The sequence below is a fragment of the Tamandua tetradactyla genome, chromosome 21 (genome assembly GCF_023851605.1).
Source record: "Tamandua tetradactyla isolate mTamTet1 chromosome 21, mTamTet1.pri, whole genome shotgun sequence".
Classification (NCBI taxonomy): Eukaryota; Metazoa; Chordata; class Mammalia; order Pilosa; family Myrmecophagidae; genus Tamandua; species Tamandua tetradactyla.
This window is the reverse complement of record NC_135347.1, coordinates 57,072,186-57,089,481: the sequence shown is the minus strand read 5'-3', so window position 1 is coordinate 57,089,481 and position 17,296 is coordinate 57,072,186. Positions and strand designations below refer to the sequence as shown.

At 37.4% G+C, this 17,296-nt stretch overlaps 1 protein-coding gene across 3 annotated transcripts in view; it reads right to left on the bottom strand.

Moving 5' to 3' along the window:
- Positions 1-17,296, bottom strand: part of ANKRD31 (ankyrin repeat domain 31) — a 245,194-nt gene that overhangs the window by 164,956 nt on the left and 62,942 nt on the right. For all 3 annotated transcript variants that reach the window (XM_077139446.1, XM_077139447.1, XM_077139448.1), the window contains exon 9: positions 16,734-16,846. In XM_077139446.1, the coding sequence (XP_076995561.1) occupies positions 16,734-16,846 (113 nt within the window). The remainder of the gene's footprint in view (positions 1-16,733; positions 16,847-17,296) is intronic.

Here is a 17,296-nt window from a genome sequence, read left to right as displayed (position 1 = left end):
TCTCCTCCTTTTCCCTTCTCTTCTCCTTCTGGGACACCCACAACACGTATATTTGTGTGCTTCATATTGTCCTTGAGTTCCCTGATACCCTGTTCAAATTTTTCCATTCTTTTCCCGATAGTTTCTGTTTGTTTTTGGAATTCAGATGTTCCATCCTCCATATCACTAATTCTATCTTCTGTCTCTTTGAATCTATCATTGTAGGTATCCATTGTTTTTTCTATCTTTTCTACTTTGTCCTTCACTTCCATAAGTTCTGTGATTTGTTTTTTCAGTTTTTCTATTTCTTCTTTATGTTCAGCCCATGTCTTCTTCATGTCCTCCCTCAATTTATCGATTTTGTTTTTGAAGAGGTTTTCCATTTCTGTTCGTATATTCAGCATTAGTTGTCTCAGCTCCTGTATCTCATTTGAACTATTGGTTTGTTCCTTTGACTGGGCCATATTTTCAATTATTTGAGCATGATCCGTTATCTTCTGTTGGCGTCTGCGCATTTAGACAGATTTCCCTGGGTATTGGATCCAAAAGTTTGGAAGATTTTTCTGTGAAATCTCTGGGTTCTGTTTTTCTTATCCTGCCCAGTAGGTGGCGCTCGTGGCACACGTTTGTCTGCAAGTCCCACCAGTAAAAGGTGCTGTGGGTCCTTTAACTCTGGAAAACTCCCGCCGTCGGGGTGGTTCGACAGCCGAAGCGGCTTGGAAGAGTGCGAGCCGGCCCAGGGTCCGAACGCGGGGAGGGTTGCTGTCCGTCGCAGCCCGGGAAAGCGCCCATCCGAATTTCCTAGTTGGCCCAGGGTGACAAGCGTGGCAGGAGGGCGCCAGCAGCAGCGGCCCGCCCAGGAGAGTGCACGTTCCTGGGGAGTCACGGGTTTGGAAGGGGCCTCTCCCACCCGTCACCGTTCTCCGCGGCCTGGGGATTTCCGATCCAATTCTCTCAGTTGGTCCGGACGGCTGCGCGTGGTGTGGGCGCCAGCCGCCACGGTTTCAGGGGACCTCCTCTCCAATTCTCCCAGCCGGTCCGGGAAGGGGGAAGGGAGTGACTCCGGCCGCTTGCCACCCCACCCGGTGAAGCCCGCGTGCCTTGGCGATCTCACCCGAGCGGCTTCTCTCAGCCAGCCAGCCGTTCCAGGATGGGGTACACTGTCTTTTTTATTTCTGTTGTGGCTTTGGGAGCTGTTCTGTATCATTTCTACTCCCCTAGTAGCTGTCCTGGAGAAGAAACTAAGATACGCGCATCTTACTAAGCCGCCATCTTCTCCGGAAGTCTCAGATGGCATTCTTGAGCCTTCTCATCCACCTATGCCACCTGACCTTGACCTCAGATGCTGGCTGAATCAAGTGAAAACCCAAGAGGACTCCAGCCAGGGCTGCTAACCCCAACATGCATCAAAATCCTCCAACCCTGGTGCTGGGAGACAAATGGCATGCATACCACTGGAGACTTCTCCTGTGTGACTGATGGATCTGGTGGCCCCCAGACTCCCCAGGCCAGGCTGTGGGACTGGTATTTCAGCTTCACCTGCCCACAGGAGGTCTGGAAATGTCTGAAGGCCAGTCATGGTGCTCAACTCAGTCAGCTTCCTCTGCCTCAACTGTCCATCCACACAACACCTGCAGTCTTCAGGCCTCCATGGGGAGAGGGGAGTAGCACCAGGCCCCAAACACATTTCTGTCACTGGTTGGATGTCAGACTGACACACTCCATGTCTCCTCCTCTCCTCCCCAGGGAAGGGTTCCCACAGTCCTTGACAAAAAAGTATCAAAAACAAAACCAAGCGCCCACAGCAGCATACCACAAGGGCAGAGAACTGGCACTTTACCTTGACTAAATGGAGTCTGTGCACAGGAGAAGCATGTCTGTTACCTTCCAAGTACACCATGGGCACTCCCAACTACAAAGCCGAAGGGAAAATCTTTCCAAGCCAGCTGCAGGGGAAGGTGGAGTTGTGGCCAAGCACATTCACCCCATTCTCTCCATTCCACTTCTCCATTTTTTTTCACCCAAGGCCTTCCTATGTAGGGTAGAAGACCCTCCGTGATCACTTGCATCCTAGAACTCCTGTCCCAGTAATTTTTGTATCATGCCTCTTCTTTGCATGGAGCCAGGGCAAACTCAGCCTCTCCTATTCTGCCACCTTGCCAGAAATCTCTATTATTATTTTTTTATTCTCTGTATTTGATGAGAAATCTGCACTTAGTATTATTGGGAATCACTTTTATGTGACAAATTGTTTTTCTCTTGCTGCTGCGAGAATTTTCTATTGCTGAAATTTGACTTTTTGATTAGTATTTGTCTTGGCATAGCTTTATTAGGGTTTGTTGTTTTTGGAGTAGTTTGTACTCCTTAGACATGTACATTTATGTCTTTCTAAGAGCTGGGAAATTTTCAACTATTAGTTCCTCAAGTATACTTTCTGCCCCCTTTCCCTTTTCTTCTTCTTCTGGGATTCCCATGATGTATGCGTTGGTATGCATCATGTAGACGCTCAAGTCCCTCAGACACTGGTCAGTTTTTCTAGCCTTTCCTCTATCTTTTCTTCTCACTGTATGATTTCGATTGTTCTGTCTTCTAGTTCACTGAACATTTCTTCTGCCTATTCAAATCCACTGTGGTATATCTCTAGCATATGTTATCAGATTTATTGTGCCTATCATCACCATAATTTGTTTCTTAAATTTCTAATTATTTTTGCTCAACACATTGTCTTCCTATTATCCTTTAGCATTATAAGCACCATTAATTTATCTCTATCATATTTTCCACCATCTCCTTGAATTGATTTAGGAGATTTGCTTGAACTTTTTAAATTAGTTGTTCTAAAGTTTGTGTCTCCTCTGAATTTTAATTTGTTCCCTTAACCGAGCCATATCTTCCTCTTTCTTAGTATGGCCTGCAATTTTTTTTTGCTATTATCTGTGCATCTGTATATTTTGATTGCTAACTCTGAAGGTCAGTTTATCCCTTTTGCCTATGACTTTACAGTATACTGGATATATGTTAAGACTTTTCTGTGACACTTGGTCCAACTTATACTGCATTGTTAGAGTAGCCTGTGTTTAAATGTTCAGATTTTCTCAGGTGTTCTGTACCTGATTCTTGCCCTAAACACCTAAACACTTAAGAATTCCCCTTTTATGTGTAACTGTTTCACCTCAGGAGAAAGCTTCCTTTCCTCTGTTCCTTCCTCAGGAATCCTGATCTGTTCTATTTTGTGTGTATGTAAATTTTCATCCCAGCTCCTATAATTTAACTCAGTGCACCCTTTTCATTAAAAATTTCAGTTCTTGGAGTGATCCTGCTTTGTAGCAGTTCTGTCCCCTGCCCTTCTTTTTTCCTTGAGGATTTTCTGCTTCCAGTTACTTTCCCATTAGGGTATCCCGCCTTGGGGAGCCAGATGGAATGAATATTCAAAAGTGTGTGTGTGTGTGTGTGTGTGTGTGTGTTAAGGTGATCCAGCAATCAGAGACTGGTCTGAGTGTATGCACCTCTTGCCAATAATTCTGCCATGGTCTCTTATTTTCTGGGGGTACTACTGTATGCAAGCACTTGTCAGTCACTTGTGTTCTGTTCTGGGTCTCTGCAGACTTATTCCTTGTGCATGAATATTAGTGGGGTTCTAACTCACTGCTGTGAGTGGCTTTGTGGTCTGAATCCATGGCAGGATGGCCTGGGCAGTGCTGCCACTCTGAGTCTTTAGCTGCATGAGATCACGTGGGAGGGGGAGGGGTCCAGACTGGCAGGTTCAGGTTATAAATCTTCTACTCTTCTTTTAGGTGTTTTTTCTTTCTTCAGTTTAGCATTTGTAGAGTCCTTCTCCAGTTTTTATTGCTGTCCAGAGTTCCAAGTGGGATTTTTCTTTTTATTAATTGTTCCTGAGTGGAGATTTTTCCAGGGGATGTCTTATATTGCTATGTTGATGATGTTACTCTCCTGCTATTACACATCAATTTCTTTGCTTATTATTAGTCTGTTGAGAGCTTGTATTTTTTTTTTTTGAGTCAGTGTAGTTTGTTTACTTCTAGGAAATTGTCCATTTCACCTAGTGTTTTAGTTTGCTAATACTGCTGGAATACAATATACCAGAAATGGGTTTGTTATTATAAAAGGGAGTTATTAAGTTACAAGTTTTAAATCTAAGGCCATAAAAATATCCAAACTAATGCATCCAAAGATACCTTGACTCAAGAAAGGCCAATGGTGTCAGGAACACCTCAGTCAGCTGGGAAGTTCACATGGTTGTTGTCTGTTGGTCCTTTGGCTTCTGGTTTCAAACAGCTTCCCCTGGAAGCATATTCTTTCTGCATCTCCAGACACTTCTGTGTTGGCTCTGAGCTTTCTCCAAAATGGTTCCCTCTTAAAGGACTCCAGTAAGTGGATTAAGGCCCAAATGGGTGGAGACACATCACCATGGAAGCCACCTAATCAAAAGGTTGCACCAATTGGGTGAGTCACATCTCCATGGAAATAACTTAAAAAAAAATATCTCACTCATAATTGGGTGAGTCACATCTCCAAGGAAACAATCTAATCAAAAGTGTCCCACCCTAAACAATATGTCAGCCTCCATAGATTGGATTAGGGAAAAGAACATGGCTTTCCTGGGTTATATAACAATTTCAAACCAGCACATTTAGGTTATATAATTTGTTAGCATGTATTACTTCATAATATCCTCATATAATCCTTTTTGGCTTTGTGGGGTTTTTGTTTGTTTGATTGGTTTGGTTTTGTGGGGTTTTGATTTAGTTCTTTATGTGTTCTTTTTTTTTATCATGTCAGTGTAGCTAAAAGTTTGTTGATTTCATTGATCTTTTCAAAGAACCACCTTTTTAATTTACTATATTGTTTTTTATTCTCTAGTTCATTTATTTCCACTCTAATCTTTGTTATTTCTTTCCTTCTCACTCTTGGTGTATTTTACTTTTCTTTTTCTAGATCCTCCCATTGTGAGGTTAGGTCTCTGGTTTGAGATCTTCTTTTTTAATGTAAGCATTTAGAGATAAAAATTTCCTTCTCAGCACTGCCTTTGCTGCATCTATACATTTTAGTCTGTTTCATATTCTCATTCACCTCAACATATTTCCTAATTTCCCTTGTGATTTATTCTTTGACACAATGGTTAATTTTTATGTATATGTGAATTTTCTAGTTCTCCCTCTATTATTGATTTCTAGCTTCATGCCATTGTGGTCAGAAAAGATATATTGTACAAATTCAATATTTTTAAATTTATTGACACTTGTTTTGTGGCCTAATATATAGGCTGTTCTGGAGAATGATCTAAGTGCACTGTAGAAGAATGTGCATTCTGTCCCTATTGGGTGAGGTACTCTATATATGTCTAGTAGATCTAGTTTTATACTGTCATTCAAGTCTTCTATGTTCCTATTGAACTTCTGTCATTGATGAAACTGGTGTATTGAAGTTACCTGCTATTTATATAGAACTGTCTATTTCTCCCTTGAAATCTGTTTCATATGTTCTTTTTGTGGCTATAATGGAGCATAAATTTAACATCTTCAATCTATAAGAATCACGTATGATTTGCTACCAACTTACTTTCAATAATATAGCATACACTGTTATTATATGCCTCTATCTCCCCATCTGTTGTAGTTTGCTAGCTGCCAGAATGCAACACACCAGAGATGGACTGGCTTTCAATAAAGGGGGATTTATTTAGTTAATGTATAGTTCTTCAGAGGAAAGGCAGCTAACTTTCAACTTAGATTCTTTCTTACGTGGGAAGGCACAGGTGATCTCTGCTGGCCTTCTCTCCAGGCCTCTGGGTTCCAACAACTTTCCCCAGGGTGATTTCTTTCTGCATCTCCAAAGGCCTGGGCTGAGCTGCGAGTGCTTAGATGAGGTATGCTGAGCTGCTTGGGCTGTGCTACATTAAGCTCTCTCGTTTAAGCACCAGCCAATTAAATCAAACATCATTCATTGCAGCACGCATGCCTCCTAGCCAACTGCAGATGTAATCAGCAACAGATGAGGTTCAAACACCATTGGCTCGTGTCCACAGCAATAGATCTAGGCACCTTTACCTGGCCAAGTTGACAAGTGACTCTAACTACTACACCATCTTTTTATTGTATTTGTTACAAATTATATCTTTATACATTCTATTTCCAAAACCATAGATCTATCATTGCTTTTTGTCCATTTGCATTTTAGAAGCTGTAAGAGATAAAAGTGGTGTTACATGGCAAAAACACAATACAATAATACTAATATTTGTAATTACCTATATTGTTACTTTTACTGGAGTCTATTTCTTTCTATTGCTTCAGTCTGTAACCACTCTTAGCATTGCTTGAGAGTGGATCTTGTGGTCCTGAGCATCCTCAGCTTTTATTTATCTAGGAATGTCATAATCTCTCTCTCATTTTGGAAAGATATTCCTACTGGATATAAAATTCTTAGTTAGCAGTGGTTTTCTCTCAGCACTTTAAATATTTCTTCCCATTGTCTTCTTGCCTCCATGGTTTTTGAAAAGTTAATTGGTACTTTGTCTTGTTGAGATTCCCTTGTACATAACTCATTGCTTTTCTTTTACAGCTTTCAGAACTCTCTCCTTGTCCTTAGCATTGAACAATGCCTATATAACTGGGCATGACTGTCTTCAAGTTTATCCTGTTTGGGATTCTTCAAGTTACTTGAATGTGAATATGCATGTCTTTTGTGAAATTAGAGATTTTTTTTTGCATTTATTTCTTTGAATATTCCTTCTGTCTCTTTCTTTTTTCTCTCGCCAAGGACTCCCATAATTCATATATGGGTACACCTGTTGGTATCTATGGTAGTTTGGATCCTTTCCCAGAAAGGACCATGTTTTATTAATCCATTCCTGTTGGTGCAGACCTATTGTAGGTGGGACTTTTTTATTAGGTTACTTCAGTTGAGTCCTGCTCCAAGGTGAGTCTTAATTCTCTTCCTGGAGTCCTTTATAAGATAAAGGACACACTGAAAAGAGAGATGAAATTATAAGAAGCTCACAGAAAAAGCCCCAGAAAAGCTGAGAGGAAGCTACTGAAGCCAGAAACCAGAGGCAATGAAACTCAAGAGAGAAAAACAGCAGACACCACCATGTGCCCTGCTATCTAAGGAACCAGGCTTGCTAGTAACCAGTCTTCAGTGAAGGTATCATCTTTTTGAATACTTTAATTGGGAAATTTTCACAGCCTTAGAACTAAATTTGTAAGCTAATAAATCAGCATTGTTAAAAGCAAGTCCATTCCTGACATACTGCATTTTGTCAGCATTAGCAAATCAAATCAGTAACCCATAGGTCTTTTAGGCTCAGTTGGCTCTTTTAAAATTCCCTTTTTTCCTGCTGCTCAGCCTCAATCATTTCCATTGTCTTGTCTTTGAGACTACTAATTTTTTTCATTTTTTAGATCCAAATTGCTGAATTTCTCATTGTGATCTTCAACTCCAATATTTGTTTTATTTCTTTTAAAATTTCTCTCTCTTTATTGTGATTCTCATATTTTTAATTTCTTGCTTTCCTGATAGTCATTAGTTCTTTCTCTGTGTTTTTTTTATCTCCCTGGGCATACTGAGGATTGATTTTTTAAAGTCTCTGTCTGGTATGTCCAAAGTCTAGTCTTCTTCATTGGTGGTTTCTGGATTTTTATCTTGTTTCTTTGGATGGGCCATCATTACCTGTTTGTTGTGGACTCTTTTGTTGCACACTGTACATTTTAATAGTTTAGAATACAGAAGGGATTTAATCCCTTAGCTGTCTGTTTTTTAAGTTTATACACAGCTAGTATTAAGATAGATATTTCCCAGAATGCCAGGAGCTAAAACAAACCAATGCAAAAAAACACCTTTCACAGTCTTTGCAGTAGTGACTGGTGCCCTCCTTCATTGTTTAGCCCACCCATCAAGAATATCAAACGTAGGCAAACTTGAAGTGCAGTGTCTGTCTTTCTGAGCCTGTGTTTGTCCTAGGTTTGTGCTTATTTGTGGTATTAAGAATTCCTCTATTTTCAGGAACTTGATTGCCTCTTTTACATTCTCTCCCTCCTAGGTGCTCTATGATATGACTTAGAGCAGGTAATCCTTTGACCCAAACCACTTTTGCTTAACTGTTTCTTACATGGTTTTAGCTTTCTACAAGTTGCTTCTGCCTGCAGAGCAAGTTCTGGAAAGCCAAAACAGAGAGGAGTTTTCTGGTCCAGTCTTTAAGGCTGCCACCTAAGAGTGGCACCAACATACAGACACATCAGTGTGCATATAGGGTCTACTCTGCTTCCTCTGTAACAGGGCCAGGAATCCACAGTGGAAGCATAGCCTGCAATATTTTACCCTTTATTCCATCTATTATTTGTGTATTTTGTATTCATATTTGTTCTAGTTTGCTAGCTGCCAGAATGCAATATACCAGAAATGGAATGGCTTTTAAAAAGAGGAATTTAATGAGTTGCTAGTTTACAGTCCTAAGGCCGAGAAAATGTCCCAATTAAAACAAGTCTATAGAAATGTCCAATTTAAGGCATCCAGGGAAAGATACCTTGGTTCAAGAAGACCAGTGAAATTCAGGGTTTCTCTCTCAAGTGAGAAGGCACATGGTGAACATGGTCGAGGCTTCTCTCTCATCTGGAAGGGCACATGGCAAACACGGCGTCATCTGCTAGCTTTCTCTCCTGGCTTCTGATTTCATGAAGCTCCCTGGGAGGCATTTTCCTTCTTCATCTCCAAAGATCCCTGGCTCATGGACTCTCTGCTTCATGGTGCTGCAGCATTCTCTGCTCTCTCCGAATCTCTTTCACTCTCCAAAATATTTCCTCTTTTATAGGACTCCAGAAACTAATCAAGACCCACCCAAATGGGAGGAGACACATCTCCCCTAATCCAGCTTAACAACCACTCTTGATTGCATTACATCTCCAGGGAGATGATCTAATTATATACAGTATTGAATAGGGATTGTTCTGCCTTTATGAAATAGGATTTAGATTAAAACATGGCTTTTCTAGGGGACATACGTCCTTTCAAACCAGCACAATATTTGAAAGAATAAATTTAAAAATAGCAGATATCACAGAGATTAAAGACTCTGTTGACCAAATAAAAAACATACTAGAGGCAGGCAACACCAGATTGGAAGACACAGAAGAAAGAATAAGTGATATATAGGACAGGATAACTGACTTCGAAGACTCAAAATAGCAAATGGCAAAAAAGATGGAAAAATTTGGATTGGATCTCAGAGAAATGATAGATAAAACAAAGTGTACAAACATAAGAATCATTGGTGTTCCAGAAGGAGAAGTGAGGAATAAAGGGTTAGGAAGAGTAGTTCAGGATATAATGGGGGAAAACGTCCTAACCCTCATAAAGGACATAAATATACAAGTCATAGAATAAAAAAAAACTCCAAACAGAATAAATCCAAATTGGCCTTCCCCAAGACACATACTAATCAATCTGTCAAATGTTGAGAAACAGAAAATACTGAAAGCGGCAAGAGACAAACAATCTACTACATACAAGGGAAATCAAATAAGACTGAGTTCAGACTACTCAACTAGCACCCTGGAGGTGAGAACGCAGTGGTATGATATATTCAAAATCTTGAAAGAGAGAGACTTCCAGCCAAGAATTCTGTACCCAGCCAAACTGTCCTTCAAACTTGAGGAAGAGATTAAAATTTTCACAGACAAAGCTTTCACAGTCCTGAAAGATCCTGTCAAGAAGAGACTGGCCCTACAAGAAATACTAAAAGGAGTTCTGCCAGTTGAAAAAAAAAAAAAAAAGACAGGAGAGGGAAGTCTGGAGGAGGGCACAGAATTGCCACTAAGGATAATTTAAATAATACAAAGAGAAAGAGGGAAAAGAATATATAGATCAGACAAAATTAAAAAGATAAGATGGTGGATTCAAGAAATGCCTTTTAAGTAATAACTCTGACTGTTAATGGACTAAACTTACCAATTAAAGGATACAGATTGGCAGGATGGATTAAGAAATATAATCCAGCTACATGCTGCTTACAAGAGACTCATCTTAGACACAAGGATACAAATAGATTGAAAGTGAAAGGATGGAAAAAGGTGTTCCATGCAACTTGTAACCAAAAGAAAGCAGGAGTAGCTATACTATTATTGGACATAGTAGACTTTAAATGTAAAGATATCATAAGAGACAAAGAAGGACACTGTATATTAATTAGAGGGTCAATTCACCAAGAAGATATAACAATCATAAATGTTTATGCTCCCAATCAAGGAGCTCCAAAGTACAGGAGACAGACACTGGCAAAACTGAAGGGAGCGATAGATGTTTCAACAATAATAGTAGGAAACTTCAATATACCACTCTTCTCTATAGATAGCACAACCAGACAGAAGATCTACAAGAAAACACAGAAGTTAAATAATTTGATAAATGAATTAGACCTAATAGACATATATAGGTCATTGCACCCCAAAACACAAGGATATACATTCTTCTCTAGTGCTCTGGAACACTCTCCAGGATATAACATATGCTGGGACACAAAACAGGTCTTTATAAATTTAAAAACAATGAAATTGTTCAAAGCACTTTCTCTGATCACAATGGGATGAAGCTGGATCTCAATAACCACCAAAAAATGAGAACATTCACAAATATATGGAAAGTAAATAACATACTCTTAAATAACCAGGAGGTCAAAGAAGAAATTGCTAGAGAAATCAGTAGCTATGCTATTTTTCATTAGAAAAAAAAAAAAGAAGGAAAAAAGTCAATTATGGTGATAAAAGAATATTTAAGCCTTCTAGCCTCCTTTATTCTGGAGCAGCTAGAAGGAAAAATCTGAGAGGATCACACGAATACCCATGGCAAACTCTGGGATCTGTCCTGTAACTAGTTGAAGAGTGCTTTGAAAACTATTGCTTTATTATTTCTTTGCTTTGTATATATGTTATACTATACAATAAAAAGTTAAAATCTAAAAAAAAAAAAAGAATGTTGGATTTTGTCAAATGTCTTTTTTGCATCAATTGAGATGATCACATGGTTTTTTTTCTGCTTTGACTTATTGATATAGTGTATTACTTTAATTGATTTCCTTGTGTTGAATCAGCCTTGCATGCCTGGAATAAATCCCACTTGTTCATGGTGAATAATTCTTTTAACGTACTGCTGGATTTGATTTGCAAATATTTTGTTAAGGATTTTTACATCTATATTTATTAAAGAGATTTGTCTGTAATTTTCTTTTCTTACAGTATTTCTGTTTGGCTTTGGCATTAGAGCAATGTCGGGAGAGAGTAGCCAATGTGAAGTCTCCCTGAGGGTGAGACTAAGCAGGTTGTTGAACTTTTCTATGAAGCCTCTAGAATCTATGCTTTTCCTATCCTGCCCAGCATGGGGCACTTGTCAGCCCACAGCTCCCTGTTGGTGTAATGTGATGCAGTGCTTTTAATTTCAGCAGCTTCTCCCTGCCAGTGGAGTGGCTGAGACAGAGGCTGAAGTAGAGGGCAGGCTTAGGTTGCTTCAGTTTTCCAGCCCCTGGGGCCTGAAATCCCTGAAGGAGAGCTACCACTTGAGTAGGGCTCCACCCCGCTTTTCTAGGGGAAGATACACCCTTTAGGGAATTGTTCCCATTCAACTATTTATTTTGTCTCTCAGACATGCCTTAGTTCCATACTTGCCTGGGGCAGTGCCAGAGCCTGAGATCGCTTGTAATTCTATCTAATGAACTGTTAAGAAGTAAAAAATACAAACAAACCTTTTCAGAGCCAGAACCCTGCTCCCACGATTTGCCATTCAAGATCTTGAGTTGGTACATGGCTCTATGTGTCCCCAGCTCTATGTGCCCCCTTTTTTGTGTTCCAGCCCTTTTCCAGTATTCTGTGCTGACCAACTCAAAAAGTCTCAGGGTTTTTGTTTGTTTGTTTGTTTTTCAGTTTTCCCCATCAGCTCTGCCCCCTCTCTGCTGGGACAAAAACTCTTGGTTCTGTTAGTGCTTACCCAGTTTTATCCGTGCTTGGGGCCTGTTTTCAGTAGTCAGAATTTGTAAATTAATTCCACAACTGGAGTTTGGTTAAGCTAAGTTCTTGCAACTGGTAAAGTCTGTTCCCTTTCCCTTTAGTGAATCAATCTGCTGTGTCTATGGGGGAGGGTCATTGACCTCCATGGCTTAGAGAACTTACAGTTCTGTGTGGGCTCTCAGCCATTTCACCTGTTCCAGACTGGTGTGCACTGTGTTTGTAGTCACTGATATCCCCCTGCAGTTTTTCTTTATAGTTCCTGGCTATTTACTAGCTGCTCCGGAGTACAAACTAAATTTCACAGCTCACTATGCTGCCATCTTGTCCCACGTCTTCCTGTTATCATTTCTTAAATGGCTGAATATTATTTCATCAGTTATGATTAACCATTCACCTAAGTTAAATTGTTTTTAGTGATTTTGCTACAATACACAACGCTATAATGAATATCCTTATACAAATATGTTTACATACTTAAGAAAGTATAGCTACTGAAATAAATCCCTTGAAATAGAATTGCTGATTCAAAAGACCTATGACTTGGGAACATTACCTAACTCATTCTATGAAGCCAACATTACCCTCATACCAATATAATACCAATAGAGATACTAAAAGGAAAGAAAACTTCAGACCAATCTCTCTAAGAATACAGATGCAAAAGCCCTGAACAAAGTACTTGCAAATCACATCCAACAGCATATAAAAGAATTAAACAATATAACTAAGGGGCTTTAAATCAAATATGCAAGGTTAGCTCAACACAAGAAGATCAATGTAATACACCACATTAACAAATCAAAAGGAAAAAACAAAATAATCGTCTCTATCTGATGCAGTAAAGGCATTCAAAAACTTCAGCATCCTTTCTTCTTTTTACTTAATTAATTTTAATGTGTTTTTTTCATTGTGAAATACAACCTATATACAAAAAAGCAGTAAATTTCCAAGTACATTTTAACAAGTAGTTATAAAACAGATTTAAAGTTTGGTATGGTTTACAGTTCCACATCAGCATTCTTTCTTGATAAAAACACTTCACATGGTAGGGACTGAAGGAAACTTCCTCAACATGATAAAGGGCATATATGTAAAGCCCACAGCTAACATCATATTCAATGGTCAGAGACTGAAAGCTTTCCCTCTAAGATCAGGAACAAGACAAGGATGCCCACTCTCACCATTGTTAGTTAACTCTGTGCTGGAAGTTCTAGCCAGAGCAATCAAATAAGAAAAAGAAATAAAAAGCATCAAAGTTGGAAAGAAGTAGAATTGTCACTGTTTATCGATGATATAATATTTCATTTAGAAAATCCTGAAAATAAGAAAGCTTCTTGAGCTAATAAATGAGCTCAGCAAATTAGCAGGATACAACCATCAATACGCAAAGTCAATGGTGTTTCTATACACTAGAAATAAGCTATCCAAGGAGGTAATCAAGAGAAAAAATTCTATTTACAATAGTAACTAAAATCATCAAATATCTAGGAATAAACTTTACCAAGGATGTAAAGGACTTGTACACAGAAAACTACAAAACATATCTAAAAGACATCAAAAAAGACACACTGATGTGCATATCAACATTATTGGCAATTACTAAAACATGGAAGTAACCCAAGTGTCCATCAGTAGGCAAATGGATAAACAAAATGTGATACATACACAATGGAATAGGATTCAGTGGTAAGAAGGAATGAAATCCTGAAGCATGCAAAAACATGTATCAACCTTGAAGACATCATGTGTGAAATAAGACACAAAAGGACAAAATTTTTATGATCTCACTGATATGAACTAATTATAACATGTAAACTCATAGAAATAAAGTATAGAATATAGTATACCAGCATATTTAATGAGGCTAAAGAATGGGTAGTGGTTGCTCAATATGTGTAGAGTGTATAATTGGATTGAACTTAAACATCTGGAAATGGATAGAGGTGATGGTAGCATGTTATTGTGAAAATGATTAACAGTACTGAATAGTGTGTGAATGCAGTGGAAAGGGGAAGTTCAGAGTCGTATATATCACAAGAAGGAAAATTGGAGGTTAAAACGTGGGAATGTATAACACAGTAAATCTTGTGGTGGACCATATCTGCAATTAATTGTACAAATATTTAAAAGTTGTTTCATAAACTAGAACAATGTATGACACTATTACTAGAGTTAATAATAGAGGGGTATGTTGGAAAAACTGTACCTATTGACAACTATGGATTATAGTAAACAATAATATTTTTATATTCTTTCAACAGTAACAAATAATAGAGGGAGGAAAGGGGCATGGGAGGATTTGGGTTTTCTTTTTTTCTTTTTAACTCCTTTCTTGAAGTAATGAAAATGTTCTAAAATCAATCATGGGGATGTATGCCCAACTATGTGATGATACTGTGGGCCAGCGATTATATAGTTCAGATGGTTTGAATATGTGAATATATCTCAATAAAACTGCATTTTTGTTAAAAAAAAAAAAAAAGAAAGAAAGAACTGTGGCTTAAAATTCTGATGTATGTAAAATTGCCCTAGAGAAAGACCGAACAAATTTATAATTACTAACAACATATGAGACTGCACACTTTCTTCACATTCTCACCACTGGAAATTCTCAAATATATAAATGTTTGGAATTTTCTTAGGTGAAAAATGATACTTCTTAATTTACATTTGTTTATCATAAGATGCTAATCTTTTCAAGTGTTTACAGATCATTTACATTTCTTTCCCTATGAACTGCTTATTCTTTCCTTGCCATTTTATCTATTTTTTTCCTTTACTGTTTTATTAATGCCCTTTGTATGCTAGTGAAATCAACTCCTTGGCATGTGTTTCAATATTCTTTTCAGGTTGATTTTCTTCATGTCATCTTTCTATTAACATGTAAATAAATATATTTTTATATCAGTTATATATATAATTTTATCATTTTTTTCCCTCCTGGCTTCTATGTTTTTAACCATTGTTTAAAAAGGCTTTTTCCCTTCCAAATTATAAAAAGATTCCACTATGTTTCCTTCTAGAACTTTTTTTTCCATTTGAATCTTTGATCAACTTGCATAGAAAATAAGATAAGGATTTGATTTTGTTTGTTGTTTTCACAATTTATTGATTAATCCTTCTTTGCACCACTAACTTAAGATGCTATTTTTATCACATATCTGCCCCAAATTCTAAATCTAGACTCTATTCTGTTTCACTGATTTATCTGTCTATTCCTGCCAATACCAAATTATTTTGATTTCTATAGCTTTCTAATATGCTCTCATATTTTGTAGAGCAGGTCCTGTCACACCACTGCTCTTTTTTCTTTTTTTTAACTTTTTAAATTGTAAAATATAATTTATATACAAAAAAGCAATAAGTTTCCAAGCACATTTTAAGTAGTTATAGAACAGATTTCAAAGTTTGGTATAGGTTACAGTTCCACAATTTCATGTTTTTCCTTCTAGCTGCTCCAACACACTGGAGACTTCTACTCCTCGTTTGTACTTTCATTTTTCATAATTTTCTTGGCTTGTCTTTCATATTTATTTTTTGAAGTGAAATGCAGTATCATTCTGCAATATTTTCATACCTACCCTCCAGTACCATAACAACAAAGACAAAACAAAAGATTAATAAATGAAGATCTGTTTTTTGTTTAGAGCTCATGCATTTATAGAGTAATTCAGGGAGAAGGGATGTTCCTCACAACACTGAGTCTTTCTAGTGAAGAACAAGTTTCCTCTTTCTATTTCTTCAAGTTTCTTTTTTATGTCCCTCACAAAATTTTAAGACTTTCTTCTTACAGGTATGGCATATTTCTTAATAGGTATATAAAAAGGTATTTTCTCTCTTTTTTAGCTACTATAAATGGTTTTTTATTCATATTTTCTAACTGATAATATTTATATATATGAAAAGAATTAATTTCTGTCTTCTTTTGGCTTATTGAATGTTTATTTTTATTTTGAAATAATTTCAGACTTACAGAAAAGTTACAAAAATAGAAAAAGCTCCACCTATTATTAATATTTTGCCACAATTTCAAGTCATTCTATCTCCTTCATATTATATATACACCTACGGGACACATGTGTATGTGTGTGTGTGTGTGTGTGTATATATATAAAGAATAACATCCTCTTTCTTAATACTTAAATGTTTATTTTCTAAGAATAAGGTCATTCTCGTACATGATCATAGTACTCTTATCAAATTTAGGAAATTTAATATTGATACATTATTATCTAATCTACAGTCCATATTTTAATTTTGTCAGCTGTCCCACTATCAACTTTTTAACCAGCCTTTCTAGATTCTCTCCTTGTTTCTAACCAGTTTGTTTATTGTTTTGGGTTTTATAGGAACATTAAAGTAACATCTAAGAATAATGATAAATTTGTCTCTTCCTCTGTTTATTCTTCTTAATATGATTTTTCATAGTTTTATGTTAAGTTGGTTACATCACAAATGAACCACATTTCTATATTTGAAAAGGGTTTCTGTAACCATTATCTTCAAAGAAGATGGTATGGAAAAATTCTAGCCCATGAATCAGAAGTTCAGGATCAAGTCCCAGTTATGCTACTAACAAGGTTTGTTATACTGGAAATAACCTTAGCCTCTCTGAACTTCAGTTTCCTCATCACTAAAATGACAAGGAAGAGATAGATAACCTCTGAATCCTTTCTAGTGCCAGATTTCCATGGTTTTGTATGTTATTTAGTAAAACAGAGAAATACTCAAAATATATCTCACCATACTTTCCTGCAAGCTTTTTAGTTTTCCTGATGTTTTCTCCAATCCTGAGTCTAGATGAATGTACATTCTTCCCTTTACTTTCAATCTTTATTAAAGCAGGACTCTGCAAGCTTAAAAAAAATAAATGTTTTTAAAGTTACTATAATGTTCTCTACAAGCTCTCATGGAGGATCATGCCACATTTTGACAGAAAGTTTAAAATCTAAAGGTATCTTATCGAACTGCTTTCAAGAAGCCTGGCGGTTTTAAACCTGGAGATGGCTCCTGAGTAAACAGATCATTCTTTGTTAGGCATGACAATTATCATGGCTTCCATCCTTTCCCTTGTACTGTCTACAGGTTCCTCTCATACAAATGTGAATAGTTTAAGTCTCATGCTCCTCACTCCCCCAGTTGATGTGCCATGATCCCCTCTATTTACAACTAAAGAAAAAGAGGCAGACTCTGCAAGAAAAAAAGGATTGCTACGTGATACAGCACTGTTTTAAAACTGTAAAAAAAATATATAAAGCAACAACATTAAAAAACAAAGCTCCTTACTGAGGAATAAATGCACACTG